At 37.6% G+C, this 21,323-nt stretch overlaps 1 protein-coding gene across 1 annotated transcript; it reads right to left on the minus strand.

The window, feature by feature from the left end:
* Positions 1–909: 909 nt before the first annotated feature.
* Positions 910–2,095, minus strand: LOC143575679 (uncharacterized). The gene is made up of 3 exons (XM_077059982.1): positions 1,859–2,095; positions 1,584–1,745; positions 910–1,476 (listed from the first exon to the last, which is right to left on the minus strand). The coding sequence occupies exons 1-3, from the start codon at positions 2,093–2,095 to the stop codon at positions 1,117–1,119; spliced, it is 759 nt and encodes a 252-aa protein (XP_076916097.1). The 3' UTR covers positions 910–1,116.
* Positions 2,096–21,323: the final 19,228 nt, after the last annotated feature.

Consider the following 21,323-nt stretch of genomic DNA (forward strand, 5'->3'; position numbering starts at 1 on the left):
TGTTTTTGTTTCTAAATTCGCTTACTTTTATGGTCGTGAACTTTTATTACTTTCAATATAGTTGTTTGTTTTCAGTTTAGTTTTAACTATAACTAAAATAGATAATGAAAGAGAACTTGAAATGCCAGTTTTCAGGTGGACGTCATTAGTGCAAGTTGACTCGCTTTTTTGTCTAAACTAAATCTTGAATCTCGTATGAATGAAGCAGTAGTAGATTATTCATGATAAGGGACGTTCCCTTTGTCTAGTGCCTTTGAATACAACATAATTTGTAAATAGGAAACATGAAGATTTGATATCATGTGATCCGTATGTTCCTAAGATTTGTTGGTAAAAGGAACAGAAGTCGTTATTCGTTTGTTTTTGTCGCCTCTAATCTTGACAGCTTCATCTCAGTTTAACACATTTCAAATTACCCTTTTCTTTAATGCAACTTACAAATGATATTTCATTGTCACTCCTTCAAACACCCTTCAGACATTTCATTGAACACCTTAGGGCATACGCTACCTTTGTTAGAATGGACAAATCTTGTGATCCAGAACACCAAACAAAAATAATTTAGATGGAAAACGAACCTGCTCACCTTGACGTTTGACGCCATCGTCTGATTTGAACTCATTATTTGTTGATTTTAGAACCGAAAATCAATCACATCTAATGACTAGAACTATAAAATCAATCTTGTTTTGATACCTATCTATCTGACATCAAAACCTCATCTTAGTAGTACATCGCCAGACGAAAGGCGGTAGGTTCATTTTAAGTTTTGTTTTCTCAAGTATTTTTTTTTCAATGTTCACATAATCACATGCAAGTAGCATAATCATATTTAATTCTTTAATACATACAGGTAACATAAACACATTAACTATTAAAACAAATGAAATGAACAAATATTTCAATGTAAAAACATGTTTTACCCGTTATCCAACCAACCAAGCCCGCTCGTCTTACCACCTCTGGTGAACATCATTACTAACAACAACAAAGCAAAGAAACTGAATACCAAATCCACAAAACAACACGAGAGCCTTTATTGTTTACAAGTACCCAGCAATCACCATAAAACCACGAACAAAACAAGAATCCTTACATTATTGTATACAAACAAGGTCACTGACTTGACACAGGAACACATTCTTGATCAGCTGGAGCCGGATCTACTGCAATAGGCTTCTTCGTAAGCGATTTAGGAATATCAATGTCATCTTGCACACACCTTTGTTGAGGGTGCGATAAAAGCAGACACATGTGTCTAAAAAGGACACGCGTCAAACCCTGACCGCCTTCAAATATGTACGCCTCGTATTCACTCACCTGCTCAAGAGCATCCACTAGGCCATCATACACCTTCTGTGGACAGTTATCTGGCCCGGGCTTATCGTGCAGGTAAATCACATCTAATGTGAAGAGCTTTTGGGTTGCGGGCCATTGGTGATGTGGCGCTGTCGACGATCTGCAATATAGTAGGATCTGGGACCCACAAGTAATATGAAATACGAGTAACACCGGTACTAACTATTAAGTGATTGATTTCAAGACTACCACTATTAAACACACATATTAATCATATTACTCACCACTCTTAGTATACGGTTTTGCGCACGGGATTTTTTAGCTTCATGATTTGCAACTCTGAAAAGATGTGTGAGATCTGCGTGACCAGCAGGAGTAGCATCAACGGTGATGCCTCGAAATGCAGCAATTGCGGAATCAGCGTCACTGGAAAACTCCTTCTTAAGCTAAAAATTGAAACAATATTGACATTTAAAAAACTGTGTAATCCAAGAGCATGTAAATGATGATTAATAAAACTGAACACCGTTGGGTTTTGTTTTGTGGTGAAAAGAATTACCCAGAAAGGAGATTTGGCGAGGGCAAAATATGCGAATCGATGATGAGGATTAATAGCATGCTTGGCGTTGATGAAGAGAAGAATAGCTTGCTTGATGGACTCCAATCGGGTACCAGTGTTCTTCATTTCAACCAGAGACTCAGGGTCCACATCGATACAGAAGAGTATGTCTTCGTTTGCCAATCGCCTCGCTGGTAGGATGTACGCCGTCGACCTTTGCCCTTCTCTGCCCTCCATCTGCGGCGGCAAATAAAACCGAATTTGGATTCTTTGATGTCTCATTTAATTTATGTCTAACCGGCGTAACGGTAAAACTCAAGCGTTGTCGGTCCTAATCGTTGATTTAGTAATACGATGCGATTTCGATCGGTTTCGGTTACGTGCATGATTGTACCGGAACTAAAACAAAAAACTATAAATATTGGGGTGGACCAATGGGGTGGTGACGGTCGGTAAAACTCGATTGTTGGTAAAACCCAATCGTTGTCAATATCGGAAGTTGGGGAGATGAGTCTAAGCAAATTCGGTCAGTTTCCAACACATTCGTTACGGTTCAAGAACTAAAACATTTAAAAAAATAGACATTCGGTTTTCGTTATGTTCATTACGACGACGATGGGTCGGTAATACCCAGGCACTGGTAAATAGAAGCTTTGTCTGTCCCGGGCATTTGTCGATGTGAATTTGGTCAGTTTCGGTTACATTTGTTACGGTACCGAAACTAAAACAAAAGGGTATGTAATACCCACGTGTTAGTAAAACCCAAGTGTTGTAGGTACCGAGTGTTGCGTTGGTGAGTCCTTGAAACCCCAGTGTTTTCAGTCATGGGCGCTGCAACGGTGAGTCGATGCAAATTCGGTTGATTTCGTTTACGTTCGTTACGGTACTGGAACTGAAACACAAAAGGTCAGAAAAACATAAGTGTTGATAAAACCCGAGCGCTGCGATACCAAGCATTGCGGCGGTGAGTTGATAAACCCGAGAGTTTTCGATTTCGGGCTTGCGGTGACGTGTTGATGCGAATAACTATTTATTTATCAAATATAAAACAAAAAAGAACTACTTGGCCGATCTCACGACTCCAAGCGGACCAATAACACCATTACGTCGCCAAACTCCTCATTTATTCTATAGAATAATTTTAAATTTATAAAAATGATTATTATATTAACTAAACCACAAGCAAATATGCAAGTGTACCTATAGTATATGTAGAATAGTATCGGCAACAACCAAGTATCGATCCATGAACACACTTGTTTGATTATTAATACTAAATCGGTATTTATTCTAACCGGAAGTAACATCATAGTGGTTTTGGTTTGACAAGTAAGTTTTAAAATAAATATAAAAGACATAAATTAAAGACAATATTTTTTGGTTTTTATATTTTTTAAAGAGATAATCAAGGATAAAAGTGTATCATCTTGATTAAAACTCCTCTTAACTTGGTTTAGCAATTAATTGGTAAACATGTGATATGAGCTTGCTATAGTGATTAAATATGAAAATAACACCTTATTCTTTAAGTCATGTTATTCCATAATAATTAAAGGAACATATATGCATAACTTAATGATCTCCATTAAAACATCATTTTATGTAAGCTACTGGTTTATAAAAAGTATTTATATGATAACTTACTTTAAAGATGAGACAATCCCTTAAATTACTTAATGCCCTTGATATTTTAGTAAAAATAACCTTTGTATGATACTTAAAATACTAATTAAGATTAGTTAACTTGTAAATTATTAACCTTTAATTATCAAGTATTAACACACACAACTTTTGAACAATTATAGAACTCATGTAATAACTATCCAAGAGTTGTTTAAAATAGGTTATGTTGTACGCTCATTTGACAAGTAATCAACCGATTTTAGTGGATGAACATCAACAATATGTTTTCACGCCATTGTTGATAATTCTCATTTTAAGATAATCAATTTTACTAATACTTCATTTGGTCCATGTTCATTAGGATTTATGTTTTTTTCTCAACCAAGCCCTTACAAGAATGTTAGTTCCCTTGGTTATCATCAAGCTCGGTACTTGGTGTCTCTTTTAAGATTGACCAAGGCCTCACAAGATTAGTAATTCCTCGGCTTATCGTCAAGTTCGGCACCTGGGGCATATTTTAAGAGTATTTTAACATTCCCCATCAAGTGATAATTGCAACACAACCTTTACTTATTAAAAATCGATCACCTCTTCAACCAATATTATTAAACTTCAGTTAAGATTCATTATAAACCAACATAATACTATAAAAGTTTAACCAATAGTAAACATAATGTTATCCATCAAAGTAATAAATACAAACATGATTAAATTAAAATATTCTAACCAACTTGGATGACTAATCTTTGATGCTAATGACATTTTCCAAGAGCTTAATCTCCTTAATTTTCAAGGGTGGGTGGGATAATCCGTTAATAACGGTGGAGAAAGAAGGTGGGTGTTGGGTCATAAATTGGTTAGACTGACGCATATCAAAAGGCCACGACATGATCAAGACTAAAGTGAAATAAATGAAGACGAGTTGAAGAATTACATTATGGTTGTGATGGTGTAATACCGAAATCCATAGGGATCTCGGTTTGTCTAGTAACACCAATAGACTTAGTTGGGCTTGGCCTTTGGGCTTTGTATTTGGTTTCCCTATATATAGATAACATGTATAGGGTTTATGGTTGGTTGTTCACATTGAGAGAAACTATATACCAGTATTAGTCACCATCAAGAGAGCAAACTCATGTACCAAACGATTTATTAATACAATCGTGTGCATTTGGAGTATTATCGTGTTCATCATATTTATATTATTTAGTATTCTTGTTCTTGAATCACCACTGTGTTAGGATTCCGCACTAATATCGTGTTTGGTTGATATTATCTTGTAGTGATCCAGATTCGGGACTTACAATTGATTTAGAAAATGTTAAAAGAAAAATAAATTTTCTGAAATCAAAGAGTGTTGAGAGTTCTAAGAATTTGAATTCGAATTGCTCCACTCCAAAGTCTGTTCTATCAAGTTTTACTAAACCAAGACAGACTTGGAAACTTAAACCTCAGCAAACAGAATCTGTAATGATAAATGATTCTGTTAAAGATGGGAAAGATATGAGTTGGCAAGAGGTCACATATGTTGATGCTCAAGGGAAACCCAAGACATTTATGAATTGGGTTCCTATGTCCAACTAATCCCGCTATGCGTGTAGGAACAACCACCAATTCATTGTTTATTAAATGGGTTGTTCCAGGCACATGACGGGACAAATATCCACTGTTTTTAAATCTTTAAACCTTAAAATGGATTATTTGTTGCCTGGACGGGATTTTAGGGTGACAGAATGTTTTTAATCTGCTCTATAAGTGTGTAGGAACAATCAGGGAATACATTGCATATTAAAAGATTTGTTCCACACATTCAACTTGCAAGGATGCAGAATCTCAAAACAAGCTTATTCTTAGGGGGGAGATTCTCGCAAATGGGAAAATGATGTCTTGAAGATAAAAGGTAACCGTATCACTTTGGTATGAAAGATTGATAAAAAAAAGATTTTAAATTTTTAAAATTTTAAATTTTAAGAAAAATTCAAAAATATGTTCATGTATAGTTTTTCAAGTATAGTGTATTTTGTTTCCAAAAATGAGAAAATGACTTGAACGTATATGAGAAATGATAGTACATCAATTGGCTGACTATCACACTTCATCATAAAAGTTTTTATTAAATACTACGTTTCGACGATTGAGTCTTTTTGAGGTTAAATTTGTACATAAAGTTTTCCTTTCGGTCAAAATTTTTGCACAAATTTAGGGGGGGAAAATTAAAAAATTCAAAAAGAGTGTGAGTGCGTTCTTTTAAAATTAAAACTTTAAATATGTTTTTACACACTTTTGCTTAAAATTGTGTCGGTTGCTCAAGTTTAAAAAACATATATGTCACACCCCGACCAAAGGCGGCGGAACATGCCGAGGTGCAACGTGATTGGACAAATACACAAGACACTATTTAAAGTGACAATATTTAATCAACTCATTTATTTCATAAATCAATAATCAACACATCTCGTTCACACAAACAAACTGAATACAAGTAACATTTATATTGTTCGTTTTACTAATATCCTAATGGTCTTGGTAACGTTTTTCGTCAAGTCCTCGAGTCAACAAAAGTCAAACCTGTAACATTTCATAAAATAAAGTTTGTCAACACAAAGATTGGTGAGCAATTCATAAGTTTGAGCATATATGTGTATAGTAATAAAAAAACACAAAACTTGTATACGAAACGATAAATAAAAGCAACAACTTGGATAAACTGACAATCGCTAATAGGATTACGTTAGCGACACCTAGCTACAAGGGGTTGCCAAGTAGTCTAGGATTTTATTGACCATTGCTAAACACATTAGCACCACCTAGCTACAAAGGGTTGCCAAGTAGTCTAGGATTTAATAGAATATCGTTAATTGCATTACGTTAACGACACCGTGCTATAAGAGAATACCAGATAGTTCACGGGTTTATAGATTCCACCAACCGAAAGCGATAAACACATAAGCATATAAGCATGTAAGCATAAAACACCAAATTGAGCAATTCATTTAAGTATACAATCACGTTTGTGGGTTTAAGATTCAAGTAAATAAAACATTTATTTTGATAAGTATGAAATGTCACCCTAAAACCAAAGATGGAAAAAGGGGTATGTAAATACTCACCTCGATTGACGAATTGAGAAACTAATAAGTGATCGACATATAGAAAGCTTGTAAACGAAACCAACGAATCCGACTTGAAAGCTAATTGAAAACGAATAAATAAAATATATTAATGAACTTGAACTTTAGTTGAAATTACATTTGAAACATTGGACAAGAAGGTTCGGTTGTTAATCGGATTACCGTTTAATTTGTTAACGATTAGGGACTCGTACTTAATTGGCAATTTAAAATAAAATAATATTATTTATTGGGCTTTTAAATAGCTAAACCAATATTAAAAGAAACAAGACGGGTTTAAATCAAGAGTTCGGTTTTATGAAAATTAATAGATAATAAAGTTTATAAAAATATTATTAATGATAATGATAGTAATGATAATAATAATTCTAAAAAAATATGTTATATATATATATAGATGTATAAGATAACGATGGTAATAATAATAACAATAATTATTGTTAATAATACTAATATAGTATGATACTAATAATAATAGTTAAAGAATAAAAATCAAAGTACTAATTAAAGTGTTGTTGATAATAATAATAATAATAATAATAATAATAATAATAATAATAAATAATAATAATAATATTGACAGTAAATAATGATACCATACTCGATGTTGGTTCAATTTCTAAACGAGTTCACAAAATAACTATATTAATATTATTGGTAGTAAATAATGATAAAATATGATTTTAATAGATAATAATAATAATAATATGATCTTTAATAACATTAATAACAACTTTAGTATTTATAATAATAATGATAATAATAATATTAATAAAAAATATAATAGTAAGTTATATGTAATAATACTAATAATAATCTTTATGTATTGATGTTAATACTAATAGTAATAATAAATTTGTTAAGTATAAAAAGAAACAATACCAAAACCGATCTAGGATGAGACCCGAACCCGAGACCTCTAGTTTAATAACTAATGTACAAACCAACCGAACCAAGATAAAATTTGTTAACTTAAACCCATAAGGAATTTATATCCATTACCCGGTTGTTCGTCTTTTACCCAAATCAAACTAACTCCATGCCCATCCAACCCGTTTCAAAAATATAACCGATAAAGAAAACTATTATTAACAATTTAGATATGAAAAAAAATGATAAGCGAAACCAATAGCACCAACGCCCAAAATTAATTTACCTATTAGTCGTACATGAGGTCGTGGCTCTACACCGAGAAGGAACCGAGCCGAACCCGCTGGAGACGAAGAAACAGCAGCCGCCGGAGCCGATTCCGGCAGCCTGAGGCGCGCTGGAAAATGAAGACAGAGAGAGAGAGAGAGTGTGTCACACCCTCAAAATCCACTAACGGAGTTTTAACGTCAGAGGGTGTGAACTAACAGGATCGGAATCATTAGTTATAATCAAACGCCATATTTAAAGTTTTCAAAACCAACATGACATCAAGTCTTAAATGAAATGCGGAAGCGTAAATTATAAACTAAAAAGTTGCGCCACACAGGACGACTTAAAAACCCAAGTTATCAAGATAAAAATTAAAGAAGTTTTTAAAGTAATGGTGTTTAGCGAATGCATGTCCTATACCGTGCGCCCGCCTCGGCTACCTGAGAATAACATACTAAAAGTGTCAACACAAAGGTTGGTGAGTTCACAAGTTTATACAAATAAATTAAAGCGTTTGCGTTACTAGATAGTGTTAACTCAATTATATATCAATAGGTAGCTAACCTATCAAGCATGCGTTACTAAGTGTTCGACACCGAAGCTAACAGCTTATCAATTGCCTTGCCGCCATGTCAACCACGGCCATGGTAATGTGTTAGCCAAGATTACACCCACTCGACCTACAGTCGAGTTTAGTGTTGGGTGGGGTTTGTCAAACCCAGTAGTACTACTCAACAGTGACTCGCTATTATCCAAATATTAACCGGTTCGATGTTATGAAGGACTTTGGTTGTTTTGTTTGCCACTTAGTCTTACAAGTGATATATAAAGAATAAAAAAATCTATAGCGTGGAGTATGTTATCTTCCCCTAATAAAAGCGTTTAAAAAGAGTAAAAGGGGTCGTGAAACTCACTGTTTGCGAAGATAACAAAAAGAATCCGAGAGAGGTGTGCGCCACAGAAAATCCTCACTAGTGCTCTAAAACAAAAATGATATTTTCTAAGTATTTATACTACGAGTGAGTCCCTAGGCTTAGCACATAAAACTTATGCATGAGATACGTTTCGTGTTTCGTTTGTGAAATAAGTGTGACTCGACAAACACGTTGGTGATAAGCTACATGCGTGAAAAAATATCGTGTCAAGTGTTAATATTGTACATTACTAGTAAACTAACTCCCACAAGGGCAATTAAGTCATACACAGAGCAAACATCGATCAACTATGCACTTTTCATGTTAACTTAAGTAATTCAGCAGCTATTTTATCCAGGCAGATTTTCACTCGAAAAGATTACTCTATTTCATAAATCAATACACGTCCAATAAATCACCAAAAATCATCACTGAAGCACACTTGAGTTTGGTTTCTAAAGATATTTTTATTATATTTTTATCATATACGGTTTTCTCAGAATGATCAAAACATCACAGTAAACACACAGCAGTCATTATCATGCGCAACAAAATGTTAATTGTTATTCCCTTTACATGGAAAATCCAATTAATGCAAGACCAATTGGGTTAGATTCCTAACTCAAGAAATTAACTTCCAGATGTAGAATAAACCCCATTGGTATTGTCGTTTATGAGATATCTTAATCGCAAAACAGCCTACCAGTAGGCTTCCCGAATCAGACTTGCACAACAGATTTGTAAAATAATAAAAACAAACTTTTACACGTCCAAATATTACAATCTCATACTTTTTAGAAACTAGACTCGACCTAATACATCATAGAGTCAACAATCACGTCCAAATACAATATTAACATCGATTTACAACCGTTTAAACATGAATTAAAGAATCTGTCCAGCATCAGTTTTCATCAAAACTCAACATACAATTAACCTATGACTAACAATCATGCATGTAACCCTAATTTATCAACAAACAACATATTTAGCACTTAGGATTTATGATTACAGGTTTAATCATGCAATTAATTGATAGAATGGATTAGATATGTTGTTTATATTACCTAGTTAGCTTTTTGGATCTTCAAAACAACTTGAATAACACTTGTATGTGTGTGTGGTGTGTGCTTGTGGCTTTGGTCGATCAAGAGCAAGGGGGAGGGGGGTTGCCGTCGGGTGAGAGGAGAGGGGGAGAGAGGGAGTAATTAGGGTTTATTAATAATAATTTGTTTATATAATATTTATTTAATCAAGTTACACATTGCACCCTCAACCTCTAGTAAGTTTAATTCTAGCACAAAATAAACTTTTACTTCTTGAATTGATGTTCTACATATAAATATCAAATAACACATTGCTTTAACACATAATTATCACATACTTGTTGTTTCGATATTTATCGTTCGTTCACCAACGGTTTGAGTCGACTCGTGTGTGTTTCAGTGAAATTCCGAAAGACTACTTGTGTAGTGATTGTCATGCGTCATTTAAGCCCAATTTAAATGTAATGAGATACGCGTTACAGTTTGTGATCTTAAGTTTGAATTAACAGAGTTCGGATTAACGGAGTTAACCTGAAATTGACGAGTGTCACATCATTCCCATGTTGAAAGAATTTTCGTCCCGAAAATTTGTGTCAAGTCGCGATGGGTGTCTGAAAAAGGCAAAAATTTTCAGTTTGTCACATCACCCCCCTGTAGAAAGAAATTTCGTCTCAAAATTTAATTCATACCTCTGGTGTATTCTGACGGTTTGTCGGCTTTCGTGATTTTCGGTGTTTGGTTAGCCCTTCAAAAAGGTGAGGATAGTTTTTCATCATTTGATCTTCGCGTTCCCATGTGAACTCTGGTCCACGTCTCGAGTTCCAACGAACTTTAACGATGAGAATTTTGCTGTGTTTGAGTGTTTTGGTTTCCCAATCCAAAACTTCGACTGGTTCTTCGATGAAGCGTAACCGTTCATTAACTGTCAACTCGCCCAAAGGAACTACTTGAGTTTTGTCAGAAAGGCATTTCTTCAAGTTGGATACATGGAAAACGTTATGTACGCCACTGATTTCCGTTGGTAAGTTCAATCGGTACGCTACCGGACCAATACGTTCAGTTATCCAGTATGGGCCAACGTATCGTGGGTTGAGTTTTTTTTCGCTTTCCAAAGAGAACTACACCTTTCCAAGGTGAGACTTTCAGAAAAACCTTGTCATCCACTTGGAATTCCAGAGGTTTTCGGCGCTTGTCGGCGTAACTCTTTTGATGATCTCGTGCTGCTGCCATGCGACTTCGGATTTGGACAATCTTTTCTGAGGTTTCGAGCACTAGTTCTGTAATAACAAATGATTTCGTTAAAGATGGGAAAGATATGAGTTGGCAAGATGTCACATATGTTGATGCTCAAGGGAACCCCGAGACATTTATGAATTGGGTTCCTATGTCCAACTGATCCCGCTATGCATGTAGGAACAACCACAAGTTCATTGTTTATTAAATGGGTTGTTCCAGGCACATGACAGGGAAAATATCCATTGTTTTTAAATCTTTAAACCTTAAAATGGATTATTTGTTTCCTAGACGGGATTTTAGGGTGATAGAACGTTTTTAATCTGCTCTCTAAGTGTGTAGGAACAATCAGGGAATACATTGCATATTAAAAGATTTGTTCCAGACATTCAACTCGCAAGGATGCAGAATCTCAAAACACGCTTTTCAAGTATAGTGTATTTTGTTTCCTAACATGAGAAAATGACTTGAACGTACATGAGAAATGATATTACATCAGTTGGCTGACAATCACACTTCATCATAAAAGTTTTTATTAAATACTACGTTTCGACGATTGAGTCTTTTTGAGGTTAAATTTGTACATAAAAGTTTTACTTTCGGTCAAAATTTTTGCACAAATTTAAGGGGAGAAAATTAAAAAATTCAAAAAGAGTGTGCGTGCGCTCTTATAAAATTAAAATTTTAAATATGTTTTTACACACTTTTGCTTAAAATTTTGTCGGTTGCTCAAGTTTATTGAACATATACTTGTATATGTTTGGTCTGGTGATCTACTTGTAGATTGTAGGTTCCTAGCCGGATCTACACAGGAGTATCTCGTAATACGTAGGTGCGGAATCCCTACGTAACACGATACGAGCGTAAGATGTGTAATACGTTAAAACGAACACGAACACACGTTACAATACTGATAAGACACGTTGTATTGCAACACTTCAACACGTGATATCAAATCACAATTACACGTTCTGGGAAAACTTCAACAAAACAAGCCGAAGTTGAGGTTAAATACACCTCGACAACTTCGCCTAACATGTTAGGCGAAGTTGTCCTAACTTCGCTTGTCCACAAGTTCGCTTACATCAGGCGAACTTGTGTGACAACTTATCTAAACACAACACAAACAATCTAACTCGATTATAGACACATACAAAACACTAGATACTGAACTACTGACATCATGCACCAACAGACTCCCCCTTGGCAGTAGCTTCATATCTCTATCTTAATTCACGTGTCTAGTAATCCCAAAATCTCGTGTCACCAGTCTTCAAGCATGAACGCCTTCTCTAACATAAACAGAAACCACTCTCTGATATTTCTTGGCTTCATCTTTCCATGCAGGAATATAGAATATCTTTTTCTCGTTTAGCACCTGCAGGTCAGCTTGAGACAGATTAACCAAGTGCATCGGATCATACACTCTCGGGACTTCTTGTTCATCTTCATCCTCCATAACCGCTTCAGCTGTTTGACTATCAACATACCACCATTTAAGATTCTTTAAGACATCCTTGGGCATTGGTTTCATCGGCACTTCTTTCAAACACCGGATCGGCTTATACTTCATTACCATCCAAGGTTTGCCAACAGCACACATTCCTCTGTCTTAATCTTCAACAAGCTTCCCTTTCTGCGGCTTTAATAACTCGAACTTTTTCTCTATTATACTTTCTTTCCACCCAATCTTCCCAATGATTCTGGCCATATTATCATCACTTCTATTAATCAACCCCAACTTAGCCAAATCCTTCACCTCACACTCAGGCAAGGTATTCAAAGATCTCAACAACCTCTTAAAGTACTGAATCCCATCAAAACGTTTAATTACAAATAGTCCCAACTGCTCATCATACAACCAGCATATAATACCCTTTTTCGATTCATCATACCCTTTGATATTGTAACTTTTCTTGAACATAGTCGGAACCGCTGGCTTCTTTGTCTTTACGAACCACTGAGCGTAGCCTTCTTTCCATCTCGGCTGCTCTTCCCATTCAGACTCATCAATTTCCATATCTTGACCCACATTTGCCTTATCAACTTCTGGGATATCATGTTCTGCATTGTCCTCCACAATCTCTCCCTCTTCAATCTCACTGTCAATCACAATCTTAGCTCCTATCTTCTCAATCTCATCAACCGGTAACACATCTTCATCACCCACAATATCATCCAACATCTCCTCCTCATCTACAACCACAACATCGTCACCACCTGAACCACCTGTTGTACCAGTTGACTCCCCCTGAGATGTGGAAGTCCCAAGAGTTTGGTCAGTTCTTGGCAACTCACCACCTGCACCTTTCGATGCACTGGGATCATCGTCTATGTCATGACTTTTCTTTGTCCTCAACTCATCGCCCTTGCAGCTTGTCTCCCCCTGAGATGCTAAGAACTGTTTTAAAGCATCAAAAAGTTTACCGTGCTCAACCAGGAGGGACGATTGGATCTGATTTTCGGCAATAAGGCTTTGAATAGCTTGAGTCTGGATAAGATTGATTCTTGATTGTTCAGCCACCACCCTTTCAAGAGCCGCTATCCTTTCAGAATCAGATAAGGTAGCGTCAAAATCAAACCGCATATGAGAAACGTCTTGCGCATACGGTGGAGGTATTCCCAAACTAGCTGGAATATCTGAAGCAGGCTGAAAAGTAACCGCGGGTGGTATTGTCACAGATAACCCCGCAGTAGCCACTAATGTTGACTCAACAAATCTTGCAACGACCTCCGATGGAGTAAGAATAGGAGGTAGCAAAGAAACTATCTCAGGAGCCGAAAATTGAAATGTGGTAGGTGGAGTGCCAAATGATGAGGATGTAGTTATCACGGGAGCACTTGAGATGATCGGTCCTGTCACAGTCATCGATGCAGGAACTATGGTCATACCAGATAACGCGGGTGGAGAGAAACGAACCACCCTTGAGCTTTCACCAGCTCCCGATCCCTCACCAGTTCGGACTCTTTTCGATCGACGTATCAACCGATCTAACTCCTCCTCAAAGTCAGATTCACTGTCATCCGAATCTTTCTTTCTTTTTCCATGAATTCTTTCTTGGGTGACCAGAATCTGTCGTGCTTCAGCAACATCATCAGCTGAGGAGTCAGAATCGGTTCTCTCAGAATCAGCTACAGACGTAGCTACCATCGACACATTTACACCAGAAACCTCTGCTACTGAGACCCGAATCTCTGCAGCAGGATCAACTCGCTCCATATCAAAGAACCCTTGGCCACCAAAAGCAGCCTCAAGATCTACCTGTTCCTCCGGTGCCAAAACAGGAGCAGCAGGCAATGCTTGCTGTACCACAGGTGGTGGTTGGGGAACATCAGCCTGTTGCAGTGCCGGGTCCCAAAATTCGTCTCCACGAGGAGCAACATACGCAGGGTTTATCAAATAACCAAATAGAGGAGTATGCAGTGGACGAAGCTCTGGTTTACTACGAGCACTCGACGACCTGCATTGCGCGAATATCCTCTTGCTTACACTCTCTCATATCGAATGGGACGGCGTTGAGGTAGCGTAGTAGCTACATGATTCAAGATCATCTGTAAGAATCTAGGATACATCAAAAACCTTTCACGAGCGACTGCGCGTCTCTGACGATCTATCTCATAAAACACCATCTGACTGAAGCTGTAGGGCTTGTTGTAAGTCAGTGCTGTCATAGCTGATTGCATCGTTGCACCCATACCGTCAGTACTAGCTTTACGGCCCGACATGCACACAATTATCACGTGCATCAGAAAATGCCATTGATCGAATAAAAATCCCTTTCGCCTCTGAGTGTCACCCAATGGACCTGAATAGCCCATTCGTAAAAATGCACCATCTCTGAATGGAGCAGAAAAGTCGGTTGGATCATCTCTAGTTTCAGTCCCGAATTGCAAGGCGACCCTGATCTGTTCTGATGAGAACTGGACCTCCTGATTGTTTACTGTGGCGCGCATGACCGGAGGCTCAACTCTACAGTCATATTCTACCGTCCTCCAGAAATCTTCAATGTTCGGTAGAGATATGGGTAAAGTTGTAGTAATAGCGTGGAAAATACGCGAGCGAGCAAGGAAGGAGATGATCTCGCGATAATCATCTACACCACTAGCATCCGGATCCAGCGTGATGTACATATTGTGACCCAGAAAGAATTGACGGTTGTTATCACCACCTTCGTCACCACCAGCACCACCAGCTCCAGCTACAGCAGCCATATCTGCACAACAAACGGTCTAAGTTAGAACATCGTAAAAGCAGATCATAACTTCGTCTATTACCATGAGCGAAGTTAGGATAACTTCTAGTGTGTAGGCGAAGTTAGACATAGGGCGAAGTTGAGTACGACTTCGCCTTTACCATAACTTCGCCTGAAAACACATCAGAACTTTAAATTATATAAAGCAGCAGGCGAAGTTAAGTATAAAGCAAAGTTAAGGATAACTTCGCCTAACTATAACTTCGCCCCTAAACAACTTCGCCCCTGAGTAGTTAAAACAATTAAAGAAGCAGACGAAGTTATGCCTAAGGCGAAGTTGAGAACAACTTCGCCTAAAGATAACTTCGCCTGAATATGAAACGACATATACAGAAGTTGGATCTTGATTTGATTAGTGAATTTGGTGATGGATGACAAAAACGGATATTACATTAGAGATCTTAGACGATCAAATGAGTTACGAACACATTAGAAGGAGATTGGTGAAGCGGATGTTCAAAGGTTTGCATGAACGAGGTCACAAATCGGACCAAAATGACATCTGATTAACACCATTGACAAGAATTATAAGTCATACCGACCCTACACACCTTTAACACGGATCGAAATCAAATAATAACAAGGTATGATTCGAGTAGCAAGTTCGCCGTGGGTTAGAATATAAGGTATAAGTTCGCCGGAGATTTGAGAAAATATGCAAACTGTTTGACCAAGTTGTCCTTTATATATGTTTGAAAAAGCTCAGGCGAAGTTAAGGTTAACTTCGCTTATCCTTACTTCGCCCTTTAACAACTTCACCCCAATAATTTCGCTTTAAATTTACAAAACAGGCCCTTAAACATTTGAACTAAATGCAACTGTCTTTTAAAATCCTCAGTTAAAGATTTAAACTTTATAATCAAAGAACCAAGTAACCAAGCTTTGAACCATAAAACGAAAGATGCAATGAAAAATTTTAGAAATTTAGTAAACGGGATCAAATTTCAGTCTTGACGGGGACCAGCATGTTTTAGAAAAGATCCGAACAGGAATCATACTGATTAAGTGGCTGTCACATAGATCCATGTTCAGCGGTATTATGACATAAAGAAACAGGTTGTAAGCAGGTATACAACTTAGTATGGTGTTCATCGTTTCTGTGATACGGATTAGGTTCAATTAAGCTCAAAATTTAGATAGACATCACATCAGAGACTGTGATGCCTCCTATCTATTCTCAAAGCGTATTTGGCTTTCCCCAAGTCACCCCGAATTGACCTCGACCCGTAGTGTCTGATTAAACAGTAGGTACATATCGATCATTAGAGTCTTCATCCCGTTCTCTTTCTTGCCTCTTGATTGATAAGTGTAACATCATAAGCTTCAGAAGGCTTAACAACACACACGCATTTTTTTAATAAGATTAACACAGCTTCAAACAGTAGACGACTGCAAGTCCCGAATCTGGATTACTGCAGGTGCTTGACACACTATCTTCTCAGGAATCAGAACACTCACGGGCTCGTGTATGACTGGGTAATGACTTTTCTGCCTATCATTCGGAAAGATGTATATGGAGACATGAACAACTCTGAATGATTCTCCACTTTAAATCGAGAAGATTTAGTTAGTATCACTTTTACTTTTACGCACCATACAAAGCTACCATAACATACAATGGCTGTTCTAGAGTCTTTTGGGCTTAATAACTTCACCAGATAGGCACACAGAAATAGTATTTCTATCACTTTCCAAGGCTGGATCAATTTTCTTTTAAACATTGTATCGAAACTTCTTACGAAGTTATAGACTTAAAAAATTATATCATCTCCCTTAGAAAATTTTAAATTCTATCGCCCCGATCAAGTCAAAGTCTTCAGGTAAACGGCTATCCTGAAGATCCAATGGATCAGCTGGACCGACCACATACGAGTATGTGTCCTTCTAACTAAGTATGAACGACTATTTTTCAGCGAAAGAATAAAAACCCATCATAAACCGCCCCGGTCACTTTCAGTCATCTGGTTAATGGCTATCCTCATAATCTACTAGTAGAAGTAAGGACCAAACACATCCGGAGATGTGTCCTTCAAACTGAAGCAACCGACCTAATTTTAAGCGATAGTGATGTTTTTTATTTTTTTTTTTATTTTTTTTAATAAAAACGAAAAACACGGTTACTCGGGATTGATCATCCCATTAAGTTCAACAAGATTTTGAAAACGAGTTCGGTCAAACGCTTTAGTAAAAAGATCGGCGAAATTATCCAATGAATCGACATTTTCTAGCACAATTAATTTCTTCTCAGCACAATCCCGTATAAAATGATGACGAATGTCAATGTGTTTAGTTTTGCTGTGTTCGACGGGATTGTTAGTTACTGAGATAGCTGCAGTGTTATCAATGCAAATAGGAGTTTGAGTGAAATTCATACCGTAATCGCGCAATTGCTGTTGTATCCAAAGAACCTGGGAGCAGCAGTTCGATGCTGCCATGTACTCTGCTTCGCGGGTGGAAATGGCTACAGAGGTCTGCTTCTTGCACTGCCATGACACCAATCTACCCCCCAGAAACTGACATCCACCGGTTGTTGACTTCCTGTTCTTATTGCAACCTCCATAGTCAGAATCCGTGTAAGCGACCAAATCTAGTTCTCCCCTTTCGTGTACCACAATCCCAACTTAGGCTTGCCTTTGAGATACCACAATATTCTCTTGACTCCCTTCATGTGAGATTCCTTCGGGCTAGCCTGAAAATGAGCACAAAGACAAACTGCAAACATAATATCAGGTCTAGATGCAGTTAAATACATTAAAGAACCTATGATTGCTCGATATTGGGTGGGGTCCACGTCTTCATCACTGTCAGAATCTGCACCCAGTTTGTGATTGACGCAAACTGGAGTATCAAAAGAAGTGCTGTCTTCCATCTTGAAGCGGTTGAGTACGTCATGGACATATTTTGTTTGATGAATGAACATCCCATCTTTCTTCTGATCAACCTGCAATCCCAAAAAGAAAGTTAATTCGCCCATGGCGCTCATTTCAAACCTCTTTTTCATCACTGCTTCAAAATCCTGACACATGGCGACTTTGGTGCAGCAAAAATGATGTCGTCCACATAGACTTGAACTAGTAGAAAATCTCCTCCTTTTCTCTTGACGAACAACGTGCTATCGATCTTTCCTCTTTCGAACCCATTCTCAAGCAAATAATCAGACAGGGTTGAGTACCAGGCACGAGGGGCCTGATGTAGCCCATATAACGCTTTGCTCAGTTTGTATACATGATCAGGAAAATCAGGGTCAGGGAAACCCGGAGGTTGTTCAACGTACACCACCTCATCGACTTTACCATTCAGAATGGCACTTTTCACATCTAACTAGAACACCTTCATCTCATTGTGAGCAGCAAATGCCAAAAATAGTCGAATTGCTTCCAATCTTGCCACTGGAGCAAACACTTCATTGTAGTCGATTCCTTCTTGCTGATTAAACCCTCTTACTACCAGCCTCGCCTTGTTCCTTATGATTATTCCTTTCTCATCTCTCTTACATTTAAAAACCCACTTTGTTCCAATAGCATGTACATCTTTTGGTTTTGCAACTAATTTTCATACTTCCATCTTCTCGAACTGTGCTAACTCTTCTTGCATGGCTTCGACCCACGAACTATCCTTTAGAGCCATTTGATAATTCTTTGGTTCAATCTGGCTGGTGAAGCAGGTGTACAAACATTCATTTAAGTTACCCGTTTCTTTAATGCTTGCGTAAACACAAGTGTGCTCATTCAGACTTCTTCTTGTTTGAACACCGTCAGACAGATCACCTATCACGTTCTCCAAAGGGTGATTTTTGTGAATTCCAGTAGTCGGAACCGGACCGACTTCCAGATTGTTTTCTAAGTTCGAAGAGAGTTCATCTATGGGTGATTGATGTTGAGAGTGAAAAGGATTGTAGAATTCTTCCTCAGTAGAGGCAGCAGGAATATCAGCAGCACTTGACGAGGAAGGTTGACTCTCATCGTATCGCGGACGTTGCACAAAATTTTCCTCTTTATCATACAGAATCTGTGAAGCAATTTTCTCATCAACTTCTGCAAAATCCAAGTAAGGCAAATTAAACGATTTGAAAAGTTTATCATAGTCGAAAGCTTCAGCGGGTCCCGTGCTAGGCTTTGGTGATTTGTAACTTGTAATGTCCGTGTTACATACCACCTCAACCTTGCTGTTCGATAAATTAAAGACTCTTCTGTTGGGTGTACCAACAACATATCCGACTAAAATACCTTCGTCGGCTTTCTCACCAAATTTTGAGTTTGTCTTTAATATCGTACATGGGGACCCGAAAGGTTCGAGACCATTCAAGTTTGGCTTTCTACCATGCATAAGTTCATAACAAGTTTTATTCAATCTTTTAACAGTTAAAACACGATTAAGGATATAACAGGCTGTGGCAACAGCTTCAGCCCAGAACACCACGGGACGTTTAGCATCAGCCAGCATGGTTCTGGCTCCTTCAATTAGCGTTCTATTCTTCCTCTCAGCCACCCCATTTTCTTGCGGAGTGTACGGGGCGCTGTACTGATGGTCTATCCCTTTTTGTAAGCAGAACATCTCCATCTGGTAGTTCTTGAACTCTGTCCCATTATCACTCCTAATGTACTTAACCTTTCTCCCAACAATGTTTTCAACCTTGGTAATCAAGTTAATCACCAACTGAACCGTCTCATCTTTTGCCTTCAGAAAGTATACCCAAGAGTATCGAGAGTAATCATCGGTTACTACCAAGCAGTATGACGTTCCACCTAGACTTTTTACATTCACGGGACCAAAGAGATCCATGTGAAGTAGATCTAGGGTACTGACAATTGAGTTAACCTTCTTGGAGTGATGAGGTTTATTGTATTGCTTTCCCTTCTTACACGATAAGTATTGATCTTCAAAGTTAAAGTTCTTCAAGGGAACTCCATGCACTAGCCCATTTTTGAAACTGTAATTCATTTTACGAAGATGTATATGTCCCATTCTTCGGTGCCATAACTCGGACTCGGACTCAGTCGCCTTCGACAGAAGACATGACTCTTCTGATGTCATCTCTGTTGACCTCATATCCATTACATACGTGTTCTTTTCTCTTGAAGCTTTCATCACCACCCATGCCTCTGGAATCTGGAACCCTGGATAAAGAACAATTGCCTCATTTTTCGTAAAATGCACTGTGTAATCTTTGTCACAAATCTGAGATACACTCAACAGGTTATGCTTTAATTCTTCAACAAAATTCACCCTCTCTAACTTCATTTTTCCATTTGTCACAGTTCCAATACCAGTGATTCTACCTCCACTCTCTCCAGCGAAACTAACTCTTCCTCCTTGAACAGGTTTCCATTCATGTAACAAATTCTTGTTACTAGTCATGTGCCGGGAACAGCCGCTGTCTACACCCCACAGATTGTTTACTACCCTGTTCAACTGTTCCTGTACAGTTAAAGAAAAAAGATTAAAATCTGGGGACCCAAGACTTACTGGTCTTGGGTCGATTAAATCTGTTAAACGGCATCCCGTACTTTGATTGTCCAAAGTCAGTTTGAGAATGATTTTCGTAAGTCCTGAAAGGAAACCTTCTTGAGGATTGATTATGAGGCCATTCAACCGTTCGAGAATTAACTGAATTATAATTGTAAGTTTGGTTGTTAACTGGGAAAAACTGAGATCGATTTCTTTGAAATCTTGGATTTGTCCAATGTCTGAAGTTTGGTGAGTTTGCATTCTTACCAGTATAATAATTACCATTCGTTTTATTCTCAGTTTTCGAAGGCCTCATTCCTCTAAATTTTCTCTGGTTTAGAGGGCAATCAGCAATAAGGTGTCCTACTTGATTGCATCTAAAACAACTCCTGTGTTCAACTTTCGTCTCATTCATTGTTTCGGATGTTGAGGTAACATTACTACCCGTTTGTCTCACATACGGTGGGACGAACAGGTTTAGGGAAGAACTCTTTTCATCAGGCTTATATTCCTCCCCCCGTTTTAGTAATGTTACCTCTTCCTTTATCTCACCCGATTCGGATGACTTGTTCGAATTTGATGAGGCAGAACTAGGAACAAAAATCTTAACATTTGGAATTGGCTTACTCGTTTCGCTTTTTCTAACTTCAGGTTCTTTAGTCGAAATTTTGACTGGA

The sequence above is a fragment of the Bidens hawaiensis genome, unplaced genomic scaffold (genome assembly GCF_021521415.1).
Source record: "Bidens hawaiensis isolate Kalapana, Puna unplaced genomic scaffold, B.hawaiensis_p1.1 tig00027571_1, whole genome shotgun sequence".
Taxonomy (NCBI): domain Eukaryota; kingdom Viridiplantae; phylum Streptophyta; class Magnoliopsida; order Asterales; family Asteraceae; genus Bidens; species Bidens hawaiensis.